We start from the raw sequence: 27,988 nt of genomic DNA on the forward strand, positions 1-27,988 counted from the left end.
GGAAAGCTGTGGTGATGCGGTTACAGACAGACTGATAAGCCAAGTCTCCCAAAGCAGGAATAGCTGCATGCCAGCTCTCTGCTGTGACAGCCTGGCCCTTCCCACCCAGGCAGATGGCTGTTCCTGTGCTCAGGCCTTGCACACAGGAAGTCAGAGCAAGCACACAAAGTGCTCGTGTTCTGCAGCCACTTACATTCTCAGTTTCAAGCTAACTCAGCACAAAACATAATTCAGTGTTTTCCTGCAATAATTGGGAACACTGTGCAGAGTTCCAATGTTTGTACTGGTGTCATGTTATCAGGAAACAACACAATCCATTATGGAGACACCTATTTTACATTTACAGCCAAGGCCGAGTTAGCAAGCTGCTTTTCTTGTACGTACCTCAGCAAAAAGAAATGAACAACAGCAGATTTGCATATAGGCCCTGAGTACAGAGAACAGCAGCATAATGCACATCCAATTAATAACAAGAAGTGACATACGTATCTGAAGTGATTGGCATTTGACTGGCAGTCAATTTTACTGTGGCATTTAAACAAGGTTTCAATTAAAAGAAAATATTTGTGAGACCTCCAAAGCCAAGGATAATATGGAAGAATCCTCCTCTTCTTTCCGCATTTTATTATAATACATCCTTATCACGCAAATTCATAAAGTCCTGCCTTCCTTCATCAACAAATAAGTAGTGGGCATTCAGTTAGCAACACAAGAATGTAATAATGCAAGTACAAGACAGATCACTGATGGTACACATCCTCAGGAAAACGGTGATCTTGCAAATCTTGATTGTATCTTTAATCTCTCACATTCTGCATGCTCATCTGCTAAGCATGAAATCACACTGCAAAAATACCAAAACACTGAAGAACTCTGCACAAAAAAACAACAAACAGCTTGCTATTTCTTGTATAATTCTAGCTCAGGTTGTACTCAGAACCCTTGGAGGACCTCTGCATGGCGACTCCTCTGAGTCACTGAGGAGCTGGTACCTGAGGGAACACACAAGTGGAACCAGAAAAAGCTGATGACTGCACTGAGATAAAGCTCACAGGACAATCCAGAAAGCACAGTTAGCACTGTACGAGGAAGAACGGCAGAAGGTTTGGACAGGAACACAAGCAGCACATTAGAACAAAGGGCAAGAGGAAGGAACCTCCTACAGAGCCCAATTTGAATGTAACACAATAAACTGTGCATTACTGCATAGTGTTTCATGCAGAAGCATTTTGCATGCCTTTAAGTATGAAAGCAAGCAGGAGAAATGCAGAACATTCATCAAGTGCTGTACAAAGATTACAAGATTATTTCCAAAATTTCAAGTATAGGACCAGGCACCCTGACCAATGCAAAAACCACTGTTTAAAGACTGAATTAATACAATGAAAGAATAAAGGATAGACCATTCAAAAGGAGCAGAGAAGAAAAAGTTTTCAGAGAAGCCAGATACAGGATCCTCTTCCTGCTGAAATTCATCATCAGAAGAGTCCTCAGAGAGGAAGACTGTATAGTGTCGCATTGGCTTTACAAGGCTGAGGGAAACAGGGAGAGAAAAGGAAGTTATCAAGTTGTCACATTGAAAACTGCAGAGGAGAGAGAAAACCAAGTGATTCATAGGCTCTAAGTAATTTCTGAACGTGACTGCCACTGCAGAGAGCTCTGCAGACATGTGTTGAGCTGCACTTTCTAGGCAGAAAATAAAACTCTTCTAAAAACGTCTAGGCTTATCTGGCTGGGTAGGGAGGGTGCTAAGACCTGCAAGCAGATCCCTCTTGCAATAGAAGCCAATACAAAAAAACACAATCCAGCCAACAACATTTTGTCAGTCACATATCACTGAGAATATCCCTGCTACTGGACTGATTCAAAACGTACATCATGATTGACAACTGAGATGGGAGCTTAGTTTTGCTAATACTGAGGTCCACAAGTTTGTTATTTCAACGTAAGCAGCATCAGGCTCATCGTGTGGAATGAAGGACAGGTCATGACCCTGTGAGCAATGCAGAACAATGGTAATATATCTCACAGCTACATACATCACAGATAAGAAGAGAATATGATACGCAAGAGAGCCAAAAGCATAGGAAGAAAAGGAATTTGATTTGTTACCTTTATGGTACATATATAGTTGCTCCTGTATTCATAATCAACCTTCAGTATCTCTTAGTTCTTTGGTCTTATTGTTAAATAACCATGTAACTGTTCTGAGAAACGGCCCCAAACATCAGGTCAGAAAAAGAGAAGTTGGACACTGCAAGTGACAGCTCAAGAGGACCCAAACTGCCACCATGAATAAATGTTATTCACAATCAGGTCAGAGCTAATTAATAAAGTCTAAAATAGCGGTGGCAGCAGATGCAGCTGATAGTGTTAAATCATGGTCTGTGGTACTCCAATTAAAGCTGTTGCATAGCTGTTCTTTTCCTCTCATGCTATAATAGGCATCCAGGGAAAGAAACGGAGCTGCCACTGCATTAGGAAAAAAAATGCCTTTTAAAAAAATTTTTTTTTAAACTTTTTTTGCCTTTTTTGCTAAAAGGGCGACTGCTATCCAAAGGCTTCAACTTGCATTAGAAAATCCATCTGAAACAGTTTTAGAAAGTAAAGATGCTTAAAGAGTATACAGATTTATATTAGAACATAGAGTGTATATAAAACACAGTTTTTTTCTCTTTGCGAAGTAAAGTAACTTTTAATATGATTCAAGCAAATTTAGCATTGTTTTTCAGACATCAGGAGTGCTGCTGAATGTCCACGCATCCCGTGCCAGGCCGTACGTCTGGTGACGCCATACAACAGAAGCTCAGGTGCAGCTGCCCTCGCAGCACCACCTCTGATACCTTTTGTTTGCCTTCAGAACACAGCACAGATACTCATACGTATCGTGTCTGTGTGTGCGTATGAAGAAAACTAGCTCTGAAGAAATAAGATTCTTTTGCTAATTCATCGGTTGCTCCTCAGTGCAATAGGATTACATTTATAATAAGATAATATGCACCATTTTTGTTGCTGTTGCATGACTCCTGAAAGTGGGATCTCCTAATTAGAAAGAAGAAAGCACTTCAGCTTCGGTGTCAGTGTGCTCTAAAACAGATTTTGGCCAAAGATAAGGGATGAACAGTTTAAAATTGTCCGAGTTTAAATTTTTTATTAGCTTGAGGCAGTGGAATCCAAAAAAAGTACCTATTCCCTCATTAACCCAATTCGCCAACTCTCCTGCAGTCTGCCACCCACCACTTGCTAGGATTTCATACACAAAGAGCTGTCTCTGAAAGGCAGGTCACAGCAAGCTCGGCTACAAGGCAGGCGCTGCAGCAGCCTTAGAGGGAAGAAAGGATGTGTCCGTCACAGCTACAACCCTCATCATCTCCACATGACTGCACCAGCTCCTGCCTACCTAATCTCTTAGCTGAGTTACCATGCAGATGACTTGCTGATCTCTTTCTAATGTTTAGTTTAACATGTCTTCGGTTAGCACTAGCATATGACAGTACTGACAGCCGTGGCTGTTCCTTTTTAAATATCGTGTCAGAAACACAGTGCAATAAAGCTGGGGATGCGCTCCATGGCTCTGCGTACCATTATGATAGTATGGGTTTCTTTTTTAATGAGGAAGATCTGCATCTCAGGAGCTTTTTTCATGTGTCAGGATGCATGGACAAATCAGCAGCACATCACACTGGCCAAAAATGAAATGCTGACAAATGTAGATATTTCAAATTTAATTGACACCTAAATGTACTTGAGATAGAAAAAATACATACTGAAAATGCAAGGACAGGATTTGGATTTGGGCATTAATAAGGAGAATTCTGTAATAATTTTAAAAGATAGTTCAGTTATGAAAAAAATAAATTTGTGTATTTTATCAACTGTTTTGCTTTTTCCTGATTACAGAGATGATACAGTGGGGTAACGCTGGACTCCATGTCATTGTTCTCCTGAAAAGGGCCTCCCAAATTTGAGGAAGGTTTTATTCTTTATAATGTAAAGAATAGCTGTGCCGCTACTCCAGGGAATTAAGGAATTTGTCCCTCTTAGACAGTTAAATGAGAAGAATGAGGGTTTTGGATGCATTGGCTTTTTCTTGCCAGTATGAAATAAGAGATTTGGGGCTGAGGGGATTACCCTGTAACTCTTCACTATGAACAAAGCACAGACCTATCCCTGGAATTCCTTCCTGCATATTCTGAGCACTCAGCACACCTGAGTGTGAGCGAATAGAAACAGCAAGACATTTATTTTTTAAGGTGACACTCTGCACACTGTGAATTTCCATAGGAGCAGAATAGCCCAAGAATAATTAAAATATTTACCATAAAGCATATTTTTAAGTTAAAGTATTAAAAAAAATATATATAACGAGTAATCCAATTGGACAGCAGAAATAACAAGCTGTGATCACTATGAGCAGGAAGGACAAGTAACTGTTTCAGAGTTTGACTCAACTTTCCATGCGTTTTCTACGAAGTTGGAAAAAGGAACAAAGGATTTAAAGTGCGAACAAACTGGATGACACCTCTGCCTGCTCTGACAGATCTAGATGCAAGATTCTACAAAGACATCTCACATTTTCATCCTATTTCTCAATAATAAGTACACATTCACCAATTTCCCCTACAGATATCATAGCCGTCTCTCTTCATATAGGCAAGCTGCATATATTTGGTAGGTAGATGGCAGAAATAAACACCAGAACTATTCCTTGCAAAATATCTACTGGAATAGTGGGAGAGACAGGAAGGAATCTGGGAAGGCTCCCAAGGTTCTTGCTTGGCCATGTACAAAGAGCACGACTGCTCTCAGTATGCATCTTCCCCATGTGCTGTCCTTTTGCTGGGCCATCTGCATTCTTGGCACCACCTTTATCGAATGTAGCTTTTTCTAAATCAATTTTCTAGTGGTAGAAGAATCAAAGCCATGCAACCAGTCCATGTGCTACAGTCTACAGGACTGTCCTTTGGATTCCAGCCAGCCTTGTTCAAATGAGTACTTGTGGGTTTAGCTTTTTCCTAAGCAAAGACCTTGCTTGAAGTGATGCCATAAGAAAAAACTTGTACAGTACACAAATTCTGTGTGGCAGAGCTTCGAGAGCCTGGTTACAACAACTGGAAGTTAATGGGCTTTATGAGCCTGTATCATTTAACACAGCCATCATGCTGACTTCATGCTAAATTCAGTGTAATAACCTACTATTGCACTGCAGCCTAATTTCATTCATATGATATAAGAGAAAACCATTAGCTTCTCTAAGTCCTACATGAGTTCTGGAAAGTCATAATGAACTGCTGTAGCACTGACACGGGTTTAGCCAGCCCAAGACCCTTTTGACATGCTGTTAATTGTGAGCCTGACCCTTTGATTTCCTATTTTAATTTCCTCCCACTCTGCATGCCCTAGATGCCAGCTCCTCAGTAAGCCAGTACTTAGAGAACAGATCCTAGAGCTCTCTGGAAGCCTATTCTACGCTTAATAGGAAATCTTGCTGTGGTGTAAAAGAGAGCTCTTGAAAAACTGCTTATCTGTTAAAAATGCAACACCTTATTTCTGTGAACAGCTAATTTGTGTTTAAGGACATATGTCCCACATGTTTAATATTGCCTCAAATGGTAATCCTGTGTTTTCTGAGCTCTCAGGTTCTTCCTGCTACCTTAGAACTTAATAATATTTTTTAAAACAATACATTTTAGATTTAATGGCGATTTGGAAGAATCTTTGTACATCATAAACCTGCTTTTTTATCTACTTGCAAAACAAAACAGAAACACCAGGTTTCTACCGAAATGGGAAGAAAATCACTGAAAATTGTAATGGGGGAAAAATAATTCTTCCACCAGCTCTTCTAAATGTGAAGGTTTAACAAGATTCCCACCCCCCTGCATTTTAATTGAAGACTGGTTATAAAATGAGCACGCACATATGTGCCCTAATAATATTCTTTTGCACTGATTTAATAAAAAACTGACTCCTATAACATAAGATACAAATTTTCTAGTATTTTAAGAAATGCATTAATAAATCTATCTAACAGTTGAAAGGACATCTACACGATAGTTTACTGCTCAGAGATAACAGGCAGCACCAGGGAAAGAAAGGAGGCTGCACTGAAACAAGCTCGCTTGTGATCTGTGCCACAGCGCCAGGACTGTGTCCCCAGCAGCCCGGAGCGGGATGCAAGCCCCAGTCTGAGTGGCGATCACACTGCCTGGGAAACGGCTCTGAAGCTTTCAGATGATCAATCAATTCAAGACCAGAAATGCAATGCTAGTTTTAAATAGAAAAAAGAAATTTCTCCCGGAGCAGATGCTTCTCCTCATAAGCAGATCCTACATACGAGCTCCTGATCATCACTGGCTAATAATTAGCTTTGGAACCAATGCAATTAAGCTAAATATTTTGGTTAAGTTCAGGTCAAGAAAAAGCACTCTCAGTGCTGCTGTGGCTTTCACGGAATCGCCTCTGATCTACAGTATGAGTACTTGAATGCTACTAAGTTACAACAGCAGAAATGCAAACCATAGTGTTTTTATTCATTATAGTATTATCTAAGAGGGAGAAAAATAATGGATGTTTTTTAAAGATAAAAATGGTGTTGTATTTTTAGTTTAGAACAATAAATGAAAATTATTTTGTAAAGGGATAGAAAATACTGTTTGTGGGAAATGTCATTATAATCTTTAATTACTTAAAAAAAATACATTTTGTTTATTCAAAATATCATTTTGAGGTAAACATGCTGTAAGGAAGAAGATCAATGAGTGGTTCTTTCCCTATCTCAAAGGGGCTACAAGCCACTTAAATGATCTTTCAGATATTCCTGCCATCACAACTAATTCAGGCTGGTTTGTGATTTTGCCAACTGCAGAAATTCAAAGTCTCATATACTACCTTCTGTGTTGGAGATCTGTATCTGTCAGTGCCTTGAAGGTTACATTTCCTCCACTTGTACATCCAAAATCACAGTTCTTGTCCTCCTGCCTTTCTAACTTTTTATTAAAAACTAACCATGCACATTACAGGATATCTTGTTGACTGTGATATTCTACAATTAACCGTCTGGAAGGAGTTCTGTATACATTTGTTTTGTCACCTGAAGCTCATGAAAGAACGAAAATACACCAGTAGCTGCTGTGCCACTGAATTTGAACTAGAAAATATTGAAGCTGAGGCAGGCAAGGAAAAGATCAAGTCCTGCCATGGCACAGCAAGTGCCAGTGGTTCTAGGAACATGACCTGCTTTTCTTTCACACTGATATGACGAAGAATTCTCTCAGTGCTAAAATGATCATAGAGAAAAATACATCAGCGTTATAGCTACAGAGAACCTTCATTATCTCTGGTAGATTACCACCAATAATTTCCACAAACGTGTGAGATCAGCTGAAATGTACAGACTCACTAAAATTAGCGTCTATCAATTAAAATCAAGAAAAATAATATTTGTAACTTAGCATATTACTAGCATTAGCATCAATATTATGCCTGTCATTCATGCTTCTTTATTTTTGTTCTGACACTACCAGGAACTGAGAATAAACGTTATCAGGAAGTCACAGTGAATATCGAGCGGCTTCTGAATCGAGACATGCATAATACTTCATGAGAAACATACACAGTGACTCAATTATCTTCTACCAGGTATATTAACCATGCAGTGAGTCATATTAAATATTAAGGAAAAAAAAACGTATTAAAAAATTCCAGTCATTTTTGCGCAGACATCTACCATCCCGTAACCGCCCTTTGGCAGGATTTGCAATCTACTCCACAAGAGGGCAACCAAATTCCACTATAAAATGAACAAATGTAGCTGTAGAATTTAAAGTTACCATTCATTTCTAGCCAAAAGTCACAATTCCGCTCCATTCTAAACTGATTGGGAAAAAAGCTCCAAACGTATAACTTGGAAGGGGGCTGTGGGTGGGGAAAATACCCAACCTCCAACTCTCCTTTCTTTAAGAACAACAGTGCCAGCAGTTGTATCCATGTGGGAAAAGGAGTACATATAGAAACCAACCATTTTTCTTTTTATGGTTGATATACAAATATCCTAGAATCTTGGGCATCAGCAAAAGCATTTCACCTTACTGAGAATAAAGCCACCGTAGACTGGAAGACAAGCAACTCCAAGTGGCTATGACATGAGCAATTTGTGCTGCAGTTAAGAGAAGACTGACAAGGAAATCTCTGTGACAGTTCAGATCAGTGCAACCATCTTGTCACCCCGAGTCCAGTTCCAGTGTGATTTGCTATACCAACAGTGTAGTGCCACAATGCTGGACATCCAAGAAGTGCTAATGCAGGCTTTCTCACTCCTCTAAAATGCTCTAAAAAATGTAAAACTTTAGATTGTAGATGATTGTGGATTTGCAGGTTTTTTGTTGTTTTTTTAATAATTTTTAAATTTTGAATATACAGTCTGCTATCATCAACACAACTATAGAGAAGCAGAGCAGAAGAGCTGCAAAGTACTTACTGTTCTGGACTAGAAATGGATGTCCTTCGTCCTTCCACAGCAATGTTGCTCTTGGGTCTCTTAACGACATGAGGTCTTGGAGGACGAACCTATTACATACACATACAGAGACATTTCATCAGATACTTCAAGAGATGGTCATGCAACAGACACAAATGGCAAAATATGCATAACGGCAAAATATGCATAACTACCACTACCTTAAATGCACCTTACATTCACAATCAGTTTTAAACTTTTATGCTTCTACAAAAAATTCACTGGTTTGGGTATAAACCACAGTGTCCCACAATTTGTTAAAGGGCAAAAAAATCACATGTTCTGAGTAGCCAGTGACACATCTATGCTTGCCACTGACTATTAGCCAGTCAATGAAAATTTGTTCAACTGTCCTGTTTAGTATAAGGTAATGCTCTGATAAAAAGGTTTCCTAAACGTAAGCTTCATCTAAAAGAGTGAGTTGACAGAGTGAAACTGGAAAGTCTGCATTGCATGTTACACTGGCAATCGTCATTCAGCTCTGACCATCACCGTCCTTTTGCCCACCTGTTCACAGGAAGCCAGCTCCTCAAGTGACTAATGCTGTAAAAGTGAGCACTGAAAAAAAGTTGTACTTAAGAGTAAATATTACAAATGAAAAAATGCCATTTTTCTTTAAAAATATGATTCCTTCCAGTAGCTGATCAGAAAACCTTCGCAGACACATTATCATTGACATCACTGAGGTTATACTAGTATATCTTTTATTGTCAGCAATAACAATCAAAGGTTTTCTGTGGAAGGCAATGTTGTTTCCAGTTGAACTGCACATAACATCATCATCTTCTGATGTTCAGAATTTACCCACATGAACTCCAGAAGCAAACAAGCTAAACTTCAAAGAAAGGAATAAGCACATGTGATCAATAAGTGGGCAAAATTTACACATGTGCTTACCAATAATAATGAGTAATTCTGTGGGTGAATTTACTCCTCTGAGCCAAATGCAGGAATGAACAATTGCAGGGTCAGGGTCACAATCAACTTTCCAGGTTTTTTTTGTTTGTTTGTTTTTCTTTTTTAATTTTCTTTTAAACTACCACCCAACTTGGAACAGAGTCTGACTTGCTGTCTCTGCTGAATGTTAACCAACAGGAATCTCCAAAGCTGTCAACAAGGTAAGGAACACAACTTCTGCCCTCTTGGGCCTGTGATCCCTTTAATAGCCACAATATAAAAGGTGTCACAGGCCTACAATCCAAGTACTCTTTGGATGACTGATGAATTTGTTTGCAATGACAGCATTGGTTGCACTCTGGTTTTGATTATTTTCATTTGGTTGTTTATTTTTAACTTTTTTTTTTAGGAACACATAGCTCAGATTCTATTGCCTGGATAAAGCTACTGAACAGTAGGCACTGTATCTGTGCTACACAATGGTGTGCAGAACTTAACAGTAAGATCATTGTATTGAATTTTCATTTCAAAGAAAAAGGTGTAGAGCAGATATGATGAAGAAATCCTGAGATGTATTGCCAGAGTTTCTTAGGAAAAAGAGTTTACACAAAAGTCAGAAGTGAAGGTCTCCAAGACGTGTCCCCACACAAGGCTGTTCCTCTCTTCAATGAAGACAGTTTAAGAATGTGAATTTATGGAAGGATTAAGTTTGTGGCAACTTCAACTGAACTTGCAACGTGGTGAAACATGGGGAAAAGAACAACAGAGCTAATTAGACAAGCTGAGCTGTCAGAGTGTGGCTGAATGGCTCGGTGCCAACAAACAAAAGGAATGGGCTGGCAATCAGCAGGATCGATGAGGAATACTGCTTCATTAGGGCTGATAAAACAGAGAGAGTGAGCAAGAGAAAGAGTGTGTACAGCGGTGAGGGAGAGAGAAGCAAGAAGAACTGGATGGGGGGGAGAACAAGAAGGGGAAAAAAAAGAGAGGAAGAAAGAAACTTGTTTAATTAAATTTAAGCTGAAAGACTGCGTGTAACACTGGCTTGTCATCATGCTGTGAACACTTTCACCTTTTGGTTGCTATCCTGGGGGAGCAATGGTGATGAGCAAAAGAGATGAGAATTTTGGATGCCTCCAGGGGGCCACCAGACCAGTAAAGCATAGGGTGACATGCTAAGTAGGATTCTGAGAATTGTTCATGAGGGTCTGCAGGGAAAAATCAGGAATCAAAGCCAATTCCTTGCTGGATTTTTAGCTAAATAGGCCGGGTTAAATGTATATCAAATGCAAAAGTAGGAAAGAAATCCAATTACGCAAGCACAGAGCCTGGAGAATAAAGGTAAACATTCAGTACAGGGTTAAATGTGCTTATTACTGTCCCTATCAACTTTATGAATAATTATCGTATTACAACTTTTGCTAATTGAATGAAGTTTCCAAACAGTTACTATTAATTCTAACAGATCTCTATTAATTATAAACAACCACCCCCTTACAATATCACTACAATTCATTTCCAAAACAACAGAATGTAAAGAACATATCTGTTCTGCTTCTTTAACCTTCTTTGGTTTGTGTTTTTGTTCTCACTATTAGTAATGACTCATTCTGCAAGGACTAATTCCCACAGATTCTTTCTTTTAACAGATATAGCCTGAAAACAGCAACAATTTCTCAGCAATTCCGGCATTATGTTGACTTGGTTGGAGAAGCAGAGAGCTGGCCTCTCATCCAGGCCTTCCTGTAAAAGGTTAGGATGAATCTTCTGCTGATACCCACCTCTCCAATATATGCCAAAACTATAAGAGGGAAAAATCAGCCCGCACAAAATAATATTTACACACAAAAAATGTGTTTCATCTCTTAAAAGCCAAATAACAGTTCAGAGTAACAACAAATTTACATACATTTGGTACAAGCATAGTTTTGGGAGCGATTATAATTATTTACATTTTTCTTGAATTTCCTTTTGACAAATGAAGAATTTCTGTTCCAGTTACTGACACAGCAAGATGAATGCAACAGGAGCTTTTATTACACTTCCAACCTTTTATCAATCACATTGGGAGCAAAGATAGTTGACACAAACACATCATAGCAAGAACTGCTAATGTACGACAGTAAGATTAAATAGTCTTAACAAGACTTTCATGTAATAAATTAATCTGAACAATACTGTTCAGCAACCTCAGTACAGAGAAACTTCAGTGAGCCCTCATGGGGCTTCTCCTGCCAAGCACAAAACAAGAGGACCAAGAAGCAGTATGGGAACCCCTTTGTACCATGGAAGGTTCGTTCCCAGTGTAATGAATCTGGGAAGGCCTCCCATACAAATTATGTTTCAGAAAACACCAGAGTTAAGAAGAGGGAGGAAAGAAAAACATGCTACTGGAATGTCACATAGGAACATGCATCAAAGATCAGAAGTTCACACACACCCAAGTGCACTTGTTAACCAGTTGCCTGCTCATCCAAAACTACAGATTTTTAACAAGTTTTAGCAAGATTAGATTTGAAAACTTGCATTTCTCTTTTTCTTACACACCTTCCTGTGTAAGGAAGCAAGGAGTTTTTTGGTGAAATTATATTCATAAAGCAAAAGTCCTGAATAGAAACAAATATCTTTCAAGGCTTCTGCAAAAACAACATCCCTCTAAACTGACATCACTTTCCTGTATGAATAAGTCACTGAAACAGACCCAGTGTAGTCTCCATTCTCAGAAGCATCTGGTACAGTTAATATTTAACAATCAGCCTACAGTAGTGTTTTGAATGAAAAAGCGCTTAGATAATGTATCCCATCCTAACACAGGAGTTACATTGAGAAGAATTTCCATGTAGTTCTTCTGAGTAAGACTCGTTTCTTATGGCCAACGTTTTTCATTCCAGGTAATTTGAAATGAACATGAATTATATATTATCCATAATATGGTACTAATATTCCACTGTCCAAATAAAGACTTTGCTTTTTTATGTATGTTAACTCATCTATTCCATGGTGAAAAATGAAGTGTCTGAAATGAATTTAAAGCAGAACTTGTGGAATCTCTTCAGACTTCTGCTTCCTTTTGTATTTGAGCTTAGTGCAAGTCTTCAAAAACTCACTGGCTAAAAACTTATCCCAGCCTAGAAAGACTTTCTGTTCAAGAAATCACCACAAAAGTAAAACAAATATTGCAATAGCAGCATCAGTTACCTGCAGAACTGACTGAAAGCTGCAGAACTCGTCAGAGAAAAGCAGAATAAATGCAGGTCCCAGGGCTGTGCCGTAGCAGAGAAGAAGGGAGTTTAGGTGCATAATTCAAACATGGTTTGTTTGACAATCCAAACTACCAAGGTTTAGTATTACTACTAGGAGAGCAATTCAGGCAGTGTTAAGCTGTGGCAGTGAAACAAAACTCCCAGCTACTCACGGGCCTAGTTGAACGCTGTATCTTTGGAGGCGGTGGCCGAGGCGGACGGAGTCTTTGCTGCTGTATCAAAGTGGAAACTTAAGTCATAGGTAAATTAAATAGTCACCTACATGAAAACACCTCTTATCTTGTGGGAAAAGCAGTTGGAGTGGATGACATGATTTATCTAACTTCATACTCACCGTACAACATGCAATTACTTTCAAAACAGAGATAATGTCACGACCATGTCAGAAAAGGAAGCTATAGCTACCTCCTTGACATTGGTTATGTTAAACTAAAGGTAGTACTCCATGCCAGATCATCCAAAATTCACCTAAGACAACACAGATGCTTAAAAAAGATTCTGACCTGCAGGTCCACATGTTCTATGGACAAATGAAAAGAATGCTGCAAAACATGATTTTCAAAATCGCTTACATCAAAATCCCAAGAGAGATTTTAGTGCCAGCCAAAACTTACACTCTGAAGGCCTCAAACCAGCAAAGACATTTAAAAGAATGAGGGAAAACTGTAAGTCAGTTAAACCTTTCATAAACAGATGAGCATGTGCTTAGATACTATCGTGGATTGAGGTTTAAATGAATTGTCTACAGCAAATGTGCACTGTTATAATAAAGAAAACAAATCCCTGCATCCCCAACAGTTCTAGTGAAGACACGAGCAGTGCACTGAGGTGCTTATTTTGGTCTCTCACTTTTAAAATTAGCAGTTGGTCAACTTATTGCTTTGTAACTGTGCTGGAGCAATTCCAATTGAGCTGCTTTTGACTGAGCCAGCAGCATGACTCTCCTCTCACAGATGGTATCTTAAGGTATGCTCTGTTAGACAAGGAACCTACTGATAACTAATGAGATTCTAAATAAAATCTTCCTAAAGTACAACTTTGATATTGAGAACAAGATCAAAGTTAACGTCTTTTCTGCAGTATCTTGCACACACGTATTAGCACTCAAAGTGAGAAGTAGAGCCTGCAGTGAGGAGTGTGCAGGAACTCCTTCAAATGCTGCTTGAGCAGACAACAGACCGTGCTGCTGGCTGCAGCACACGGCAGTGCATCCTATGGACAAAAGCGTGTCAGCCCAACAGAGGAAACAGGAACAGGCAGCAGGAGTTGGATTCTTCACACAGAAAAAGAAAGCTTACACAAATTACTGAATTTCTCTCAAAAGAAGATTCCAGATTCATATTTCAGCAGATTTTAACTTCTTATTGGCATAGTCTTCATTCCAGACTGACACACATTCTCTGCTACCCTCATGCTGTGTCACAGTCAATACCAGCCTACCCTTTTTCAGACCATTTTCATGTTCTTCCTGCAACTCATCACACATTCCCATTAACTCAGAACTTGCACCAACTGGTTTATTGCCAGACTGTACACATTCACTCAGCTCATACTTTTGAGGTGGGTGAGGAAAAAATGGCACTTGCTGTGGAGAGCTGAGGTTAAAATTTTTCCATGTGATAGCTTCCAACTATATATTCCAATAAAGTAAGCATGAAATCAAAGAAAAATAGAGAGAAATGACCTGCTGGTGAACTGAGGTGGTTACTGTTAGCCCTTCTGCATATTTTCTCCTCTGCACCTCTTATTATGCAGTTCAGTCACAGACGTTGAGTTGTAGCACTGAGTATTTCCCCACTTTACCTGCTCAGGCTGAGAGCATAATTTTAAGGTATATTTAACTTTGTTATGTGACATAGCATACTTATTTTCCATTATGTTTCAGAATCATAATGGAATAGCTGAAAAAATCTGAGAATTTGCACTTTTCTAGTTATTTAAAGACGCCCACTTATGACACAGCTACTCAGACAAACTATTTGATGAAGCAGGAAAACAATATGCTATTATTCTCCTTTTTCCTCCTAGTGCCTCTTCTATGTATGCTTCAGTTTGCATGAAGTCTTCTATGTATCACATTACATATTAATTTTTGAAACCTTACGGAGACATGAGAAGAACAGTAAGACAAATCTCCACATTAACAGCAGTGTGTTCTCTCAGTTATAGAGAGACAGTGAGACAGTACAGTTTAAACAGTTTGAAGCACTGAAAAGAGCATAGACAAAGGGCAGGGAGTATATACTATATAGTATACTACAAAGAGTAGCTGAGATGGAGGCCCACCAAGAGATAACAGTTATCTGTCCTTTGCCAGAGCTCCACTGCTAATGTTGATATAAATATGTGTCACCAAAATGGGACAAGCAAGTATATTTGAATTATATAAAGACCATATTTACTGGAAAAGCCGCTGATTAGAAGTTAATTTGTTAATGCAGCAAAACACTCTGTTTCTGAAAGGTCAGTAGGGGAAGCTGTGTTGGATTATCAACTTAATTACCTGTGCTGTAAGGATGAAACAGCCCAGAGCTACATTGCTAAAAGCTGCTAAATTGCTATCCTAGGTATGTCCCTAAATATGTATACTATAGTGGTTTTTTCTTCAAAGAGGAGAAATGTCTAAATTAGCACTTTCTTACCAGTAGCTGTTTACCAGCATACTTTTTTACTCTAGATATTTCTTTAATTGTTTTACTCTAAATAGTTCTGAAGGAACAAGACTAAGAAAATTTGCAGTAAGCCAATTTTATGACTGCAGATATGGCACCGTTTTCTAATTACAAGACAAGCAATTTTAAGCTGTTAGATGCTAGAGGAAGAAAAAAATCTTACCTTCACTTTTACACTGTAAAAATACTATTTAAAAATTATACATATAACAGATCATAAAGTAGCTACTATATATCCAAGAAACTTTCACAATACAGCAATTTAGTTTTTTATACTAGAGAAAACATTACAAAAAGATCATTTTTGTACTGTGAAGTAAGAGTTCATGAGCAGAATATTATCTCAAACTAACTGGATGTCTGTTGAGATTTTTGTAAGGTGATATTCAAAACAAAGCCTTTATCAGATAAAGATCCTTTAGATCAGAGGTGCAACTAGAAACAAAGGCATAAAGGAAACCCAACTAGATGAAAACTGGTTTGTCAGTTCATACAGAAAGAAGTGTTTCTCACTCTCAAGTTAGTAGTGAGGTGTGTTTCCAACAATTTCCAAAGCAAATCTTCTCTACACATCTTAATTTCTTCAGAATTTAAGGGTTGATTTTAAAACTGTTTGTATGTTTTAAAGGCAATGAGACATGGGGTAAAGACACACTGTCCTGAATGCACCCAAGACTCAAATACATCATGCTGCAAAGGATTTGGATCACTGACTTTGGAAAAATATGCTGAAAATATGCTGAACATTCAGCTCAACATTCAATGGAGAGAAAAAAATAACTAAAAGGTAGCGGGGAGGGCGGGGGGAGGAGGGCAGGGGCAGTGAGATAAAATAACAACACTGAAAAGTGTACAGTACCTAAAAAGATTCAGTACAGAAAGCAGATGGAATCTATGAAGCAGCTGTTTTATTACCCGTTCAGATCCCTGCACAGCACATACACTACTTTTTACATACTCCCATATGCACTGCTCACAAACTGGTATGACAAGAACAGTGTATGCTTTACAACATATATTTTTAATTTACACTCTGAAATACTTTAACAGAAATCTGCTAGGTCCTGTGACAAAAAAAAAAAAAATCAAAAAAAATCAAAAAACAAAACACAAAAATCCAACAAACCTCCACATTTTAAGAGATGGCCCATTCTCTGAACTGCATTTGTAGATTTGGAAGGTAGCACGAATCTGGCAAAAAAAACATGGCAATGCCTATAGCTATGCCAAGAATTTATGGAAGGGAAGAGAATCTGTCACAATTAAACCCTCTGATCAGTCTAATGAGAAAACGATCCCCTTACCTTTCTAGCCAGGAAATCTTCCATTACGTAACACATAAGCATACATTCAAAGAAGGAAGTGAAAATAGCCTATAAGCTTGTGGTTTCCCCAAGGAAAGGAGAATAAAGAACCTTATTTCAGGCACCTAAGTCACACCCAGTGTCCTGGGACACAGCCAAAGATTCATCCCAAGGTCACTTGGGACTCACACTTTACAGAAGGGAAAGAAGGGGTTTTCTGAAAGCCTACTTTCACATCCTCTCTCTTGGATGAGACCAATTCTGTCCTTCTTAATCAAAGGTTAAAAAAAGATGTGCATCTAAACACAGAGCATGGATAAATCATTCTCATTTGGCAATGTTGATTATATATACGTCACACAGTGCAAGTAATCCCAGAATATCTGATTTTCAAGAATGTTAAATATTACAGTGTACATCATACACAGTCTGCTTTAAATCTAGGATTTGTAAGGTAACTGCCAGATATTGACAGGAAGAATATACAGCAGTAGCAGTTAACTTGTAATGCTATCTGTGTCTTAAAGACTTGTCACCTAGCCCCGGTGACAGAGGAGATCACGTGCAATACAGAGAAGCAATACAAAACCCACAATAGATGATGCCAATGGAGTTTCAGATTATGACCACATAGTTCTTCTATTCCACTTATTTACTGTGCAGTTGAAAATAAACCTTGCATTCAGTTTTTCTGAATTACTGTAAAAAAATCTAACTGTATTAAACTGATGTTTTTCAACACCCTGCAGTTGGAAAATCCCTGAAATTTTCCAAAGGAGGTAACTGTCAACAGCCTGTTATTCAACTGGCACAGATCCTAAGAATCTGCAGAACACAGCTCTATAACCACTATTAAGCTATATGCCGTGAGCAGCTCTTCCCACAGAAACACATGTACAGAACACAAGATATTTTAGCCAAATCTAGAGTAGCTTAGGTGACTAAGAATCTCTGCAGACAGCAATACAGCGTAAGTCAGGAGCAGGCTGGCATTAATGCAGATCCTAATCATTCTACGCTGTTTCTGTAGTGCTTTGCAATAACTCTTCGTCTCCGAGCCTTCCTTACTGCAGTTTGCTTCAGCTCTTTGTCTAAAGGGGTAATTTGCAACAATTCACTAGCTTAAATGCATATGTTATGCTTTTGTTATTGAGAAAATATCAGAATGAAACCGAAGGCATTTCTGCTTATTAACCAGACTAAGATTTCTTTGAGATACTCGCTTTTACATAGACCACTATTGCCCATTTTATTTGCTCTCCCTGTCCTTAGGACAACCACTATTGACTTTGTTCCATTTTTTATTTCATATTTCTTCTTTGCACCTAATCCTTTGTAGCACATTTTTTTCTCTCCCTGCAATAATGACAGAATCCTGCATTGATGGTCTCCATCCCTCAAATACCAGATGGATAACTTGGTCAACACACAGGTATGTGCATGGTAATGAGACAAATTAACACCCAGACAATAGCACAGCCATGGACTCCACATCACCCAATACACCTCAGCCTGAAAGCAGCATGACTTTCATTTGTGCAGAAATCCCAACCTCTGGTTATATTACTGCATGATGAGAGGACCAAAAAGCAAACTCCCCAGACGTATTCAACAGCACTGCACCCCTTCCGGATCGCCACTAAAACTGCAAGGAGGTTTATCAGAACTATTCACAGAGATAAAATAGGGAATGGTTTTGAGAGAGTTCTCACCCCGCAGACTTTCAAATTTCCAAAGAACTTCTACCAAAATTAAGTGTGATTTGCAGTTGCTACTTTTCGTTCTATTTCTCAACATATATAGAGGAAGGAGCATGTTGCAAAAAAAAATCCCAGACCCTATGAATATATTTATCCCTATGTATTAAAGTCTATCCATCTACTATCTCAGCAGAGTTTAAAATCACAGCTAATAGGTTAACAACTGTTTTTCTTTCGCTTCAAATGAAGAATATCAGAAAGCTGGGGGAATATTCGGCTTCCCAATTTGTACTGACTGCTCGCTGCTACCTGCAATGTCTGTTTGACAGGACTGACATTTTGTACTGCTGTGAGATGGGAAAACGTGTGACATTTTTATTCATGGTGGCGTACGCCCTTGTAATGATCAGCCCTGGTCGATGTGCTTACTGCAGCAGCCCCGAGCCCTCGGAGAACAAACAAGAACTGGAGGTGCCAGCAGTTCGGCTGCCTTATTAAACTCCACCAGGATTCTAACGAAGAGCAACCGCTGGAAAATCTCACTGTCAAATCCTCAAGGACACTGTCAACATGGAACTAACTACATATATTTTTCATTTAAAATACTGGAAAATACAGCAATGTGATTTTAAATATAAAGAAAAAAAGTCACTTTTCATCTGCTTTCTTTCTTAACCGGTCATTTTGTCAGTTCTGTACTGGGCTTTCTGGTGGCCTGATACTGGGATTCACATCAAGTAAACTGCTCAAATCACATGATTTGAAATGTTGGAAAACGTGTATAGCCCTTGTTGTCTATTATCAGCTACAGCTCTCTAGTAAGTAGAATATTTGTATTAAAAAAAAAAAAAACAAAAACAGAGAGAGAGAGAGAGAGAGGGAGAGAGGGTCTCTTAGTTAAGGAATCCCATAACAGCAATGACTATCCACTTGGTTCAACTTCATCATTCACTTAGGACATCTGCATAATCAGGGTGATACTCTTCCACATAAACATACAAAAGTACATGGTTCCTGTATTTGTAGCACGGCATTGTTCAACCATTTTACTAGGTCTTAATCAGCTCAGCTCTGAAGGGCAAATCCAAAAGATGCTTGGCCAAACAAGCAATCACAGAGGGGCTAGCAGCTGGAAGAATCACATGCTCCACGTATTCTCTCCTTTTAATGTTCTAGTTTAATCAAGTGATTTAGAGGTCATTTCAGACAGTTCTGGCCTATCCACTTCACGTAGTACCTAAGAAACTTCTGGATGCTGCTCAACACTGAACACTATGCAAGTCATCCATAAAGCCTCTGAGCTTTTTCTGAAGTTGTCAATCTAGATGATTTGGTTAGCCTTGCATGCACTGACGTATTTATTTTATATGTATTATTTATAAAGCACAGTTTTATTTCCACATGCCAGCAGTGATGGACCAAGAATCTCTCTACAAGATATTTATGGGTTCCTCGACATAACAAGACTAACAAGGAAATTCTGCACAGACACGTTACAGCTGCTACTGCTAGTCACAGAGCACTAAGGAGGTCAGCTCAACCAAAGTATTTTCTCCATACATCCAACCATTATGGCATATAACTTGAATGTACTCAGGGCAGTAAATTTATTCTGATCACCCTTGTTTAAGAAGTGCTTGAAAAGCCAAGGCAGTTGGAAAATACTAAAAGCCATAGCCCATAATATGCTGTGTGGATGGATGAACAGTTCTGCTGGATGCAGGAGTGGAGTCACAAAACCTTACTGCAAATTCTGAATCCCTACATAGTATAAACTACACACATGCTATGTTGGAGTAGCTGCCAAAGACATACCTGTCTGGTTGCTCATTACAAAATACTGGCAAGTGTGTGCCTCAAAGGCAGTAACTTTTGGGTATGCACTGCAGGTGGTGTATATGTCTTCCTAAAGTGAGAACCAGGTCTTACTTGTCAAATACTTACATGCATGACAAGAGTGCAAGCCTTTTAGTTAGATAATTCGTACCCTGTGGATTGTCATTTCTGAAAATCTTGCACACCACACAGCAGAATTTCAATCAAAGGAATTACTTTCTTTTCAATTGACATTGTTTTTATTCCCCTTACTACAAATACTGTAACCTAAGAACCTAATCAAACATTTGAGTTGTCTCAAGCACATATTAGATGGACAATGCATTTTCATTTCTAGCAAAGTGACTTCTCCTGAGTTACGGTTAAATCCTTTCTAAAAGGAACAGTTAAAGAAATAAGTGAGAAGAAATGAGGATAGAAAATCTGTTTTCTGAAGACAGAAGAATTTTAAAGAAAAAAGCTTATACTCTAAATAAATACACAAAGAATCAAATGGAGAGAGGGAGGAAACTCTACATGGTTCAGCAGAAAGGAACAGGGAATCCATAATGCTCATCATTGGGAAGAGCAGAATGGAAGCTCATTTTGCTAACGAAGGTATCTCTGTTGTCAGAATAGTTCAGAGTGGCAAGGAGAAGAGGAGGCTGGCTTTGCAGTCACTGCATACAGTTGCACGAATATTAGAAAATGAACTTGTTTTCCCCTTTCCCCTTTGGTTTCTACCTCAGTGCTATACAATGCTTGCTGTGATCTGGGGAAATCTGCTATTGTTCCAATGCACTTGGGTGTGAAGGGAGTCACAGGGTCTGGCAAAGCAGCCTTCCTCCCTTCCTTACTTGCTCTCTTTTACACAGGAGTTAATCCCTCCTTCTGCTTGCCTCTGCCCTCACTGATCCAGTTTTGCATTTCTGGAATGTAGCTGGCTGGTTTTCTCCCCATCCTCCCCCTGACCTCTTAATGCTCTTTAATCTTCTTGAAGAAGAAACCCACCATAAAAAGCAGAGTTCTTCATTTTGTATGTCTAGGTACAGATCACAAATGGAATAAACGAACATTTCTGCATAATTCCTTCACAGCAAATGAAAAAAAAAAAACAAACAGCAAATAAGGTGACTATTTCAGTTCCATGACCCAAGAAAGTTTAAGGTTTTGAACAACTTTTCTCACAGTCTGATATGCTGCTTTACCACATGAGAACAAGAGTATTCTTCCATTTGTTTCTTTATTAACATCAGTCCCTGAAATAGTAATTCTCCCGAGTTTGAGTACATAGTGGAGTGTGACTGAATCTCTTGAGATTTATTTAGAAGCCTCTTTTAATTATATTAAGCCTTATATTTTTGCCCATAAATAAAATAAAATATTCCATTTGCCGGTAAATAAAAGTAAACCACAGAAACCAAAACATAAGCTTAAGCTGACAAAAGACATTCTAACTGTAGTCTAAACAATTTGAAAGCTGAACAGATCTGCCAGTATAACTTGCTTCTAATGAAAAACATTCTTCCCCAAGCAAAGAATGATTTAAGCAGCTTGATGTCATTTGCTGTTTTGGCTGTACCTGACCAGTTAGAATTCTGACTGTAAAAATCTGCAGAGAAACAAGTTTAGATTAATTGGTAAAGAATCCCCCTTTATGTTTACCTACACCACTTCTCAAAGACTGATGAGAATACCAGGCACAGGTAATGATCTACCAAGAACATGGAGGTTCTTGTAGGAGCAGTCATGCAGCATTTTACAGGAGCACCACGAAGATTTGATTAGGGGTGGCAGGGGAAGGATGCAGTATGGTTAGTAAAAACCTCATTAGAAGAAGGATGCGTAAAATCCAAGTATGTTTTTGGAAAATAAAGCGCTCTTTTTACTCCCCAAGAAGAGCTGCAACTGCCAAACATGTGTGCTCTGTTGGACCACAGGACCACACGTTGGATATCTTAGACTGCATAGTGCAACAAGTTCCAGTGGAGCCATACCTGCACACACCAGGACACACAGCTGCAGCAGTTCAAGTGACCAGTCAATGTGTCCTCTGAGCTTAGTAGGTCACAAAACTGAAAAATCATTGAACATTTCCTGTCACGGCTGTGGCACACAGACACAGTAGGTGTTTATTACAGCTCTTCTGGTGTATGAGTGGCCTAGTAAAAAACAGTCTTTGTTATCAGATTTGGATACTAAACTACCTTTCTCCCTCAGTAAAATCATCCATTCTATTTGTTTACTTTCTCCTTTAGATAGTGCAAAAAATAAATGCATAAAAACAAACAGAGAAAACCTTCTGCTCATTGAAAACTCAGCAAGCAATTTAGGAAGCTGCCTCGTTACTTGAAACAGGGATACAATGAACATCATTAAGGAGATGCCTGCATTTCCCTTTGCTTTTTGAATATAATATATATATAACATGTATAAATAATCCTTACCCAGATACTTGAAGCAGACATTTGAGACTTTTGCCTCTAAAAAACCTCCAAAACTACAAAAAAACAAACAAACAAAAAAAAACCCCAAAAAAACCACACCAAAAAACGCCTTGTCAGGATTGCTAAATCTTGCAGAAAGAAAATGTAAATGACCTACTCCATTTCTTGCGTGATTTTCTTCCTCTTTTCCTTTTTTTTCCTGGTGGCATAAAGGCAGCAAACAAGAAGTCTTGCTCATGCAGGGTATAGAGATATTAAAAGCTCCCCAGACAACATTCACAGCAAACTTCAAAAATGGACAACATTCAAATGCAATACAGATCAATCATCAGCAAATGGAAATCACAGAGCAGAAGAGCTTGAAGGTTGTTCATGTTATGCTCTCTGCAGCATCCTCACCACTGCAGTTTTCCCACCAATAACAGATCAGTAAAGAAAGTGAAATTTATAGCAAAAACACAATCCCCGCAGCATTAACATAAATGCAATTCAAAAAAATATCATGAAAAGGTATTTTGAACATAAAAACATAAAATTGAAGACCAATAAAGAGAACTGAAATCTCTGTAGCCATTAAGGTGAAAAGGAAAGGACATATTTAAAACAAAAAGACCCATAAAACCTAACAAGTCCAGAACCCCAGCAGACCTCAAGATTTCAAGCTGTGGGTCCTGTCACAGGAGCCCCTAATAGCTACACGCATGGACAAGGAATGTGTTTCAAACGGCCACAGAGACACAGTATTTATTTTCCACACTAGAAAACATGACAAAGATAAATACGTATGCTACCTAAAAAGCAGGAGTGAGCACATGGAGCTGTAACTGCTACCCCACAGTGCAGCTGAGCTGCAGGCTGTGGGCTGGCATTGCCTGCACTGCATGGCAGTGCCACACGGCCCTGCATCAGCAAGGTGGTGGCTGCCAGAGGTTGAATATGCTGCACATGTTTGGTTGTGTTAGGTAAGGTTTGGTCATGTTGTAAGGCAAAAAGCAGGAAGAAGGTAAGCAATAGCAAGATATTGACAAAAGATGTTCTCTGTCACAGAGTATTTTCTACTAAAACGAACCCCAGTTTTCCCCAAACCAGTCAGTATTACTCAGTACTACACACTGGAACATTTCCAGTGATTGGAAAACTTCTCCCCCTTCTCCCCATTCATTAAGCCCTGGCTGTTTGTACTGCTCTTGCTACTTGTTGAGTAACTGCATTGCCTCAGAGTCCCTGAGAGTTCCTTATACCTGCCTGATCCGAGGGCTCACATTAAAGCTACACCCTGTGTAAACCGAAGAGCACACAAAGTCAAAGAGAAAAAGCTGTGGTCACACTCTTCCACTGAAGTCTCTTCATGTAGTCTTACCAAGATCACTTGCCTTGTCCTAGGCTATCTAGCTAAAATCCTTTTCATAACCAGGGAGAGCCTTTATACGGTGTTCTAATATTGGTTTCTGTAACACTAAGACAATTCTGCAATAAATAACCCTTTTAAACAATGTCTGATAACCACTCACCAAAATGAGGTACTACACTCCAGCATCTCATACAGTTAGGTAATTGTTGCTGAATGTCTCAGAACAGTCAGTTGAAGTGCTATACATACAGAGGCAATTTAAGATATTTTACTGGTTGTTTTTTTTTGTACTCTAAGGACTGCAGATACACAACTGTATTTGGAAAAGCTGAAAACCAACTCACTATATGGTGAGAGATAATGAGTTAAAATTAAAGGTTGCTACTGGCTTGCTAGCCCATCCCCCTTTAGCTAATCTGTCATGTAATGAAGAGAAGCACCTAGCATAGGACAGCTAGCTGCCGGCTCACTTACAGCGAGCTGATTAAGAATGTTCAACCAACAGCAGACTGCAGACCTTTCCAACGAAAATAAATAGACTGTATGCAAATGTGTTTGTCACTTTGACAGCATGTCTCAATTAAAGCATCTCGCTGCTGTTGGTAGGCTCTCTCACTGCAGTGGTATGGACGAGGCTTACTGCATTACTGATACACAGGGCTTGACCCTAATCCGCATGCATGCATTTTAAAAAAGTCTGCCTTTGCCATATATACCAGCATAATACTAGCAGACATAGAAAGCAAGTGACAATGAGAAAAAAGCCTCTTTCATCCTCTTCAGTTTATAAGAACTGTGAATGCACAAACAGCCCTTATTTCAGAGTTCTTGTGGCTTTTTAATTGTTCCCACCTACTGTATTCTAGACAGAGTTAAAAGTGACGCTAAAATCTCTCCCTTTAATCACTAGTTAGAAGCCATCTCCCATTTAAACAGTAAATGCTGCTTTTTTTCCCTCTCAAAAGCCTTAATTTGTATTTCATAAACCTGACCAGCTTTGCCTTTTGAATGAAAGTATGATTTAATTTTCAGTTTGGCATTGGGCTATTGGGAAAAAAGGACTTGTAAAAGGACAAAGGCTGTAAGCGAGATAGCCATATAACTATGCAAAGCTGGCTGATTTTTTGGAAAGCAGCATTTGTAACATAATGTCAGCAAAAGGCATTCAGCAAGAGAGTCGTTCACCACTGCCAGAGGTTCACTACAGCTAATGTGTTTTTCCTTTTAACACAGAGAAAGTGACCATTCGAAAATCTCATGAAATTAAATTCACAATTTCCACTTGATTATTCATTTCATTAATCACTAAAAAGCCTGAACCATCCATCTTTCATAAAATCTCTATCTGGATTTTTGGCTGTTAAATGAATTGAGACCGCTACGTTTCTCCAGCAGTCCCAGTTCTTCTCAGCTCTATTGGCACAGAGAAACAAATTGCTACTGCAAATATTTAATTGGAAGAGATTCTGTTTTTGAAAAAACACCCCCAAGAAATTCCATTTAGCACACCGGGAAAAGTTCTGAAAGGAACAAATCAAATTCCAAAATGATACCGACAACATTGCTCTGAGCAATGATTAATCTGACATACTCGTGGTTAGTACCTAACCAGTCAGTGCAGTTTATATTAATAAATACTTATCTAAAAGTCTGGTTTGCTTCACATTTTGTAATTATCATCCATTTTATATATTTTTTAAAAGTCACAGTATGTTTCCTTAGGAAAAATCAAATTCTGACTTCTGTTTTTTGATCATGATTAGATACATGCACGATACACACAGAGAAAGAAAATAATTGAAAGAAAATAATGTTATTTTTGAGTCAAGCAGCACTTAATAGGGGAACACTGGCAAACTGGTAGTAAATATTGTATGTTTTTCCATGATAATCACAGCAAATTCAACATTTTCTAAATAATTAGCTCTTAAAAACACACTCACTCTTCTGCAAACATATTGAAATAAACATTTTTAGAGTAACTAATGCGCATATCTCAGTTGTCAATGCTGAAATGGAGCACATAAATAAGCTATTAATTGATTTTTTCATCTTAGTTCATCACCTTTAATTTTCAAAGAATGTTAAAATGCTTTAATAGTTGGATGTTCCATATTGACACTAATGATCTTCCTGGGTAACAGAGATCATTTTAAATTATACATACTCAGTCCTGGGGGCTGTAGTACTTTGCATGCTAAAATGAAATGCAAAATATCTTATAAAGTTGCTACAATAATTTTACTTTTTTTTTTTTTTTTTAACCACTAAATTGACATAGGATCTGTTTTCCTTTAAACCATCATATGAACAAAAGGAATCCGTCAGCCACAGGCAACAGGTTTCTAAAATCCCATTTATACACATATAACAGAAATTAATGTATAACAGCATAACCCAGTCACCAAAAATAAATAAATCAGCAAATAAACAACTGGTATATTTGTTATTTTGAGCTTTCTCTGAATTACTTTTGCTCTTTCCTGAGCTTCACAGCTTAAAAGCCTAACTCCAACACGTACCTGACCAAAATGTACTGTGATTGGTCTTCTGTCCTCTCTTAATTTTGTGTCCTTCTTTTCAACCAATGGAGAAGGTGCTGGTCTTGGTAGAGACTGCTCTGGTACTGCTGAACACCCATTCTCAGCTATGTCCTATATGGAAGAAAAGGTGAATAGCATGGCCAAAAACATTCTTGATTAATAGTAAGAAGCACAAAGAGGAACACTAGAAGATAACGTTGACTACCCTCACTTATGTTTGCAAGATGAAAACAAAGTATAGGAAAGAAAAGCTCATTAGAATAAAACATTTCATTTTATTTGTCAATCAAAGTCATTGCAAACCACACCATCATTCAGACCAATGCTGCATGCAGATACATTCGATAAAGAGTCTGACTTAAACATGAAAAAGCTAGAAAATACATACTGAGAACAAAACATAGCTCAAAATTTTCACTCTATGAACATAGTCAACAAAAACATAGGAACAGGGCTGTTCCATTTGCTGATTGGTTACTCTGGGCTTTTTTGTTTTGTTTTGTTTTTTCAAATGAAAACTGTAATTCTACTTACCTACTTCACAGAATGATCTGTAATACAACAATTACATGTGGAAGTAGCAATGACAGATGAAACTCACAGCTTAGTTAACTTTGTATCTCATCTTTGGGTCTGTGCATACTGAGTACGCCTGCAGGAGATTCTATAAAACAAACTGCTGCGCAGCAGGATGCTTTTCTGTTTTGTTTTGCTTTTGAGGTTACTCATCTTCAGAAGTAAAGTGACCCATCAGTCTAGGTTACAAGACTTGGCAAGAGTATGGATGGTATGTCTAACACGGGTTTTGAAAAAGACAAAGGCATGCAGACACAAGGAATCAGAAAAGGAGCAAAGAGTTTGAAAATCAGTTGAGAAACAGTCTGTAACGCAGTGGGCCCCAAACCTTAAATCTCTTTGCAACAATGTCAAGGAAATAATGCTTGGTAAATATAGAGAGAAACCTGCACACACTGTAGCTCTGCAAGACTGACCTAAGGTTGGATGCTGACACACACATTGCTTTGATTCACTGACCTTTGACATGCCCCCTCAAGTTTCCGTCTTGCTAAGGTACAATAATGAGACATGTAAGCTGATGGCCAATTAGAAATGGTTCCTTTGGACACAGACTGACCTAATGTGTTTAGGTCAAATGAAACAAAAAGCTGGATGGACTTTCTAAGGGTCTTTGTCTGCTCCACAGAGAAGCTGAGAGACCTTTTCAGATCCAGCCGGTAGAGCAGTGGTTCACCACTATGGGCATAAGGATCATGGGGAAATTAACAACTTCTTAAGGTCAAACTAGAGAGAAAAAGTTTTTACTTCCCTCTCCCCCACCGGCAGCACAATAACAATACTACCTTGTCTTTATAAAACACATCCATGTGTGTCAAATTAGTAACAAAGCCAGAAGACAACGACTAGAAAGTTTCTGTCAAATTCATACTTCTGCTCCAAAACAGCACCAAACTATTTAG

The 27,988-nt window shown here is 38.6% G+C and overlaps 1 protein-coding gene across 10 annotated transcripts in view; it reads right to left on the bottom strand.

Moving 5' to 3' along the window:
- DENND1A (DENN domain containing 1A) overlaps positions 1–27,988 on the bottom strand; it is a 191,700-nt gene that overhangs the window by 4,372 nt on the left and 159,340 nt on the right. For 5 of the 10 annotated variants that reach the window (XM_032448085.1, XM_032448086.1, XM_032448081.1 and 2 more), the window contains 4 exons: positions 26,490–26,621; positions 12,831–12,890; positions 8,480–8,568; positions 1,404–1,532 (listed from right to left, as the gene is read on the bottom strand). In XM_032448085.1, the coding sequence (XP_032303976.1) occupies positions 1,404–1,532; positions 8,480–8,568; positions 12,831–12,890; positions 26,490–26,621 (410 nt within the window). Of the gene's footprint in view, positions 1–1,403; positions 1,533–8,479; positions 8,569–12,830; positions 12,891–22,166; positions 22,245–26,489; positions 26,622–27,988 lie in introns of all 10 variants that reach the window. The other 5 variants (XM_032448090.1, XM_032448083.1, XM_032448084.1 and 2 more) reach the window with 5 other exon arrangements.

The sequence above is a fragment of the Coturnix japonica genome, chromosome 17 (assembly GCF_001577835.2).
Source record: "Coturnix japonica isolate 7356 chromosome 17, Coturnix japonica 2.1, whole genome shotgun sequence".
Classification (NCBI taxonomy): domain Eukaryota; kingdom Metazoa; phylum Chordata; class Aves; order Galliformes; family Phasianidae; genus Coturnix; species Coturnix japonica.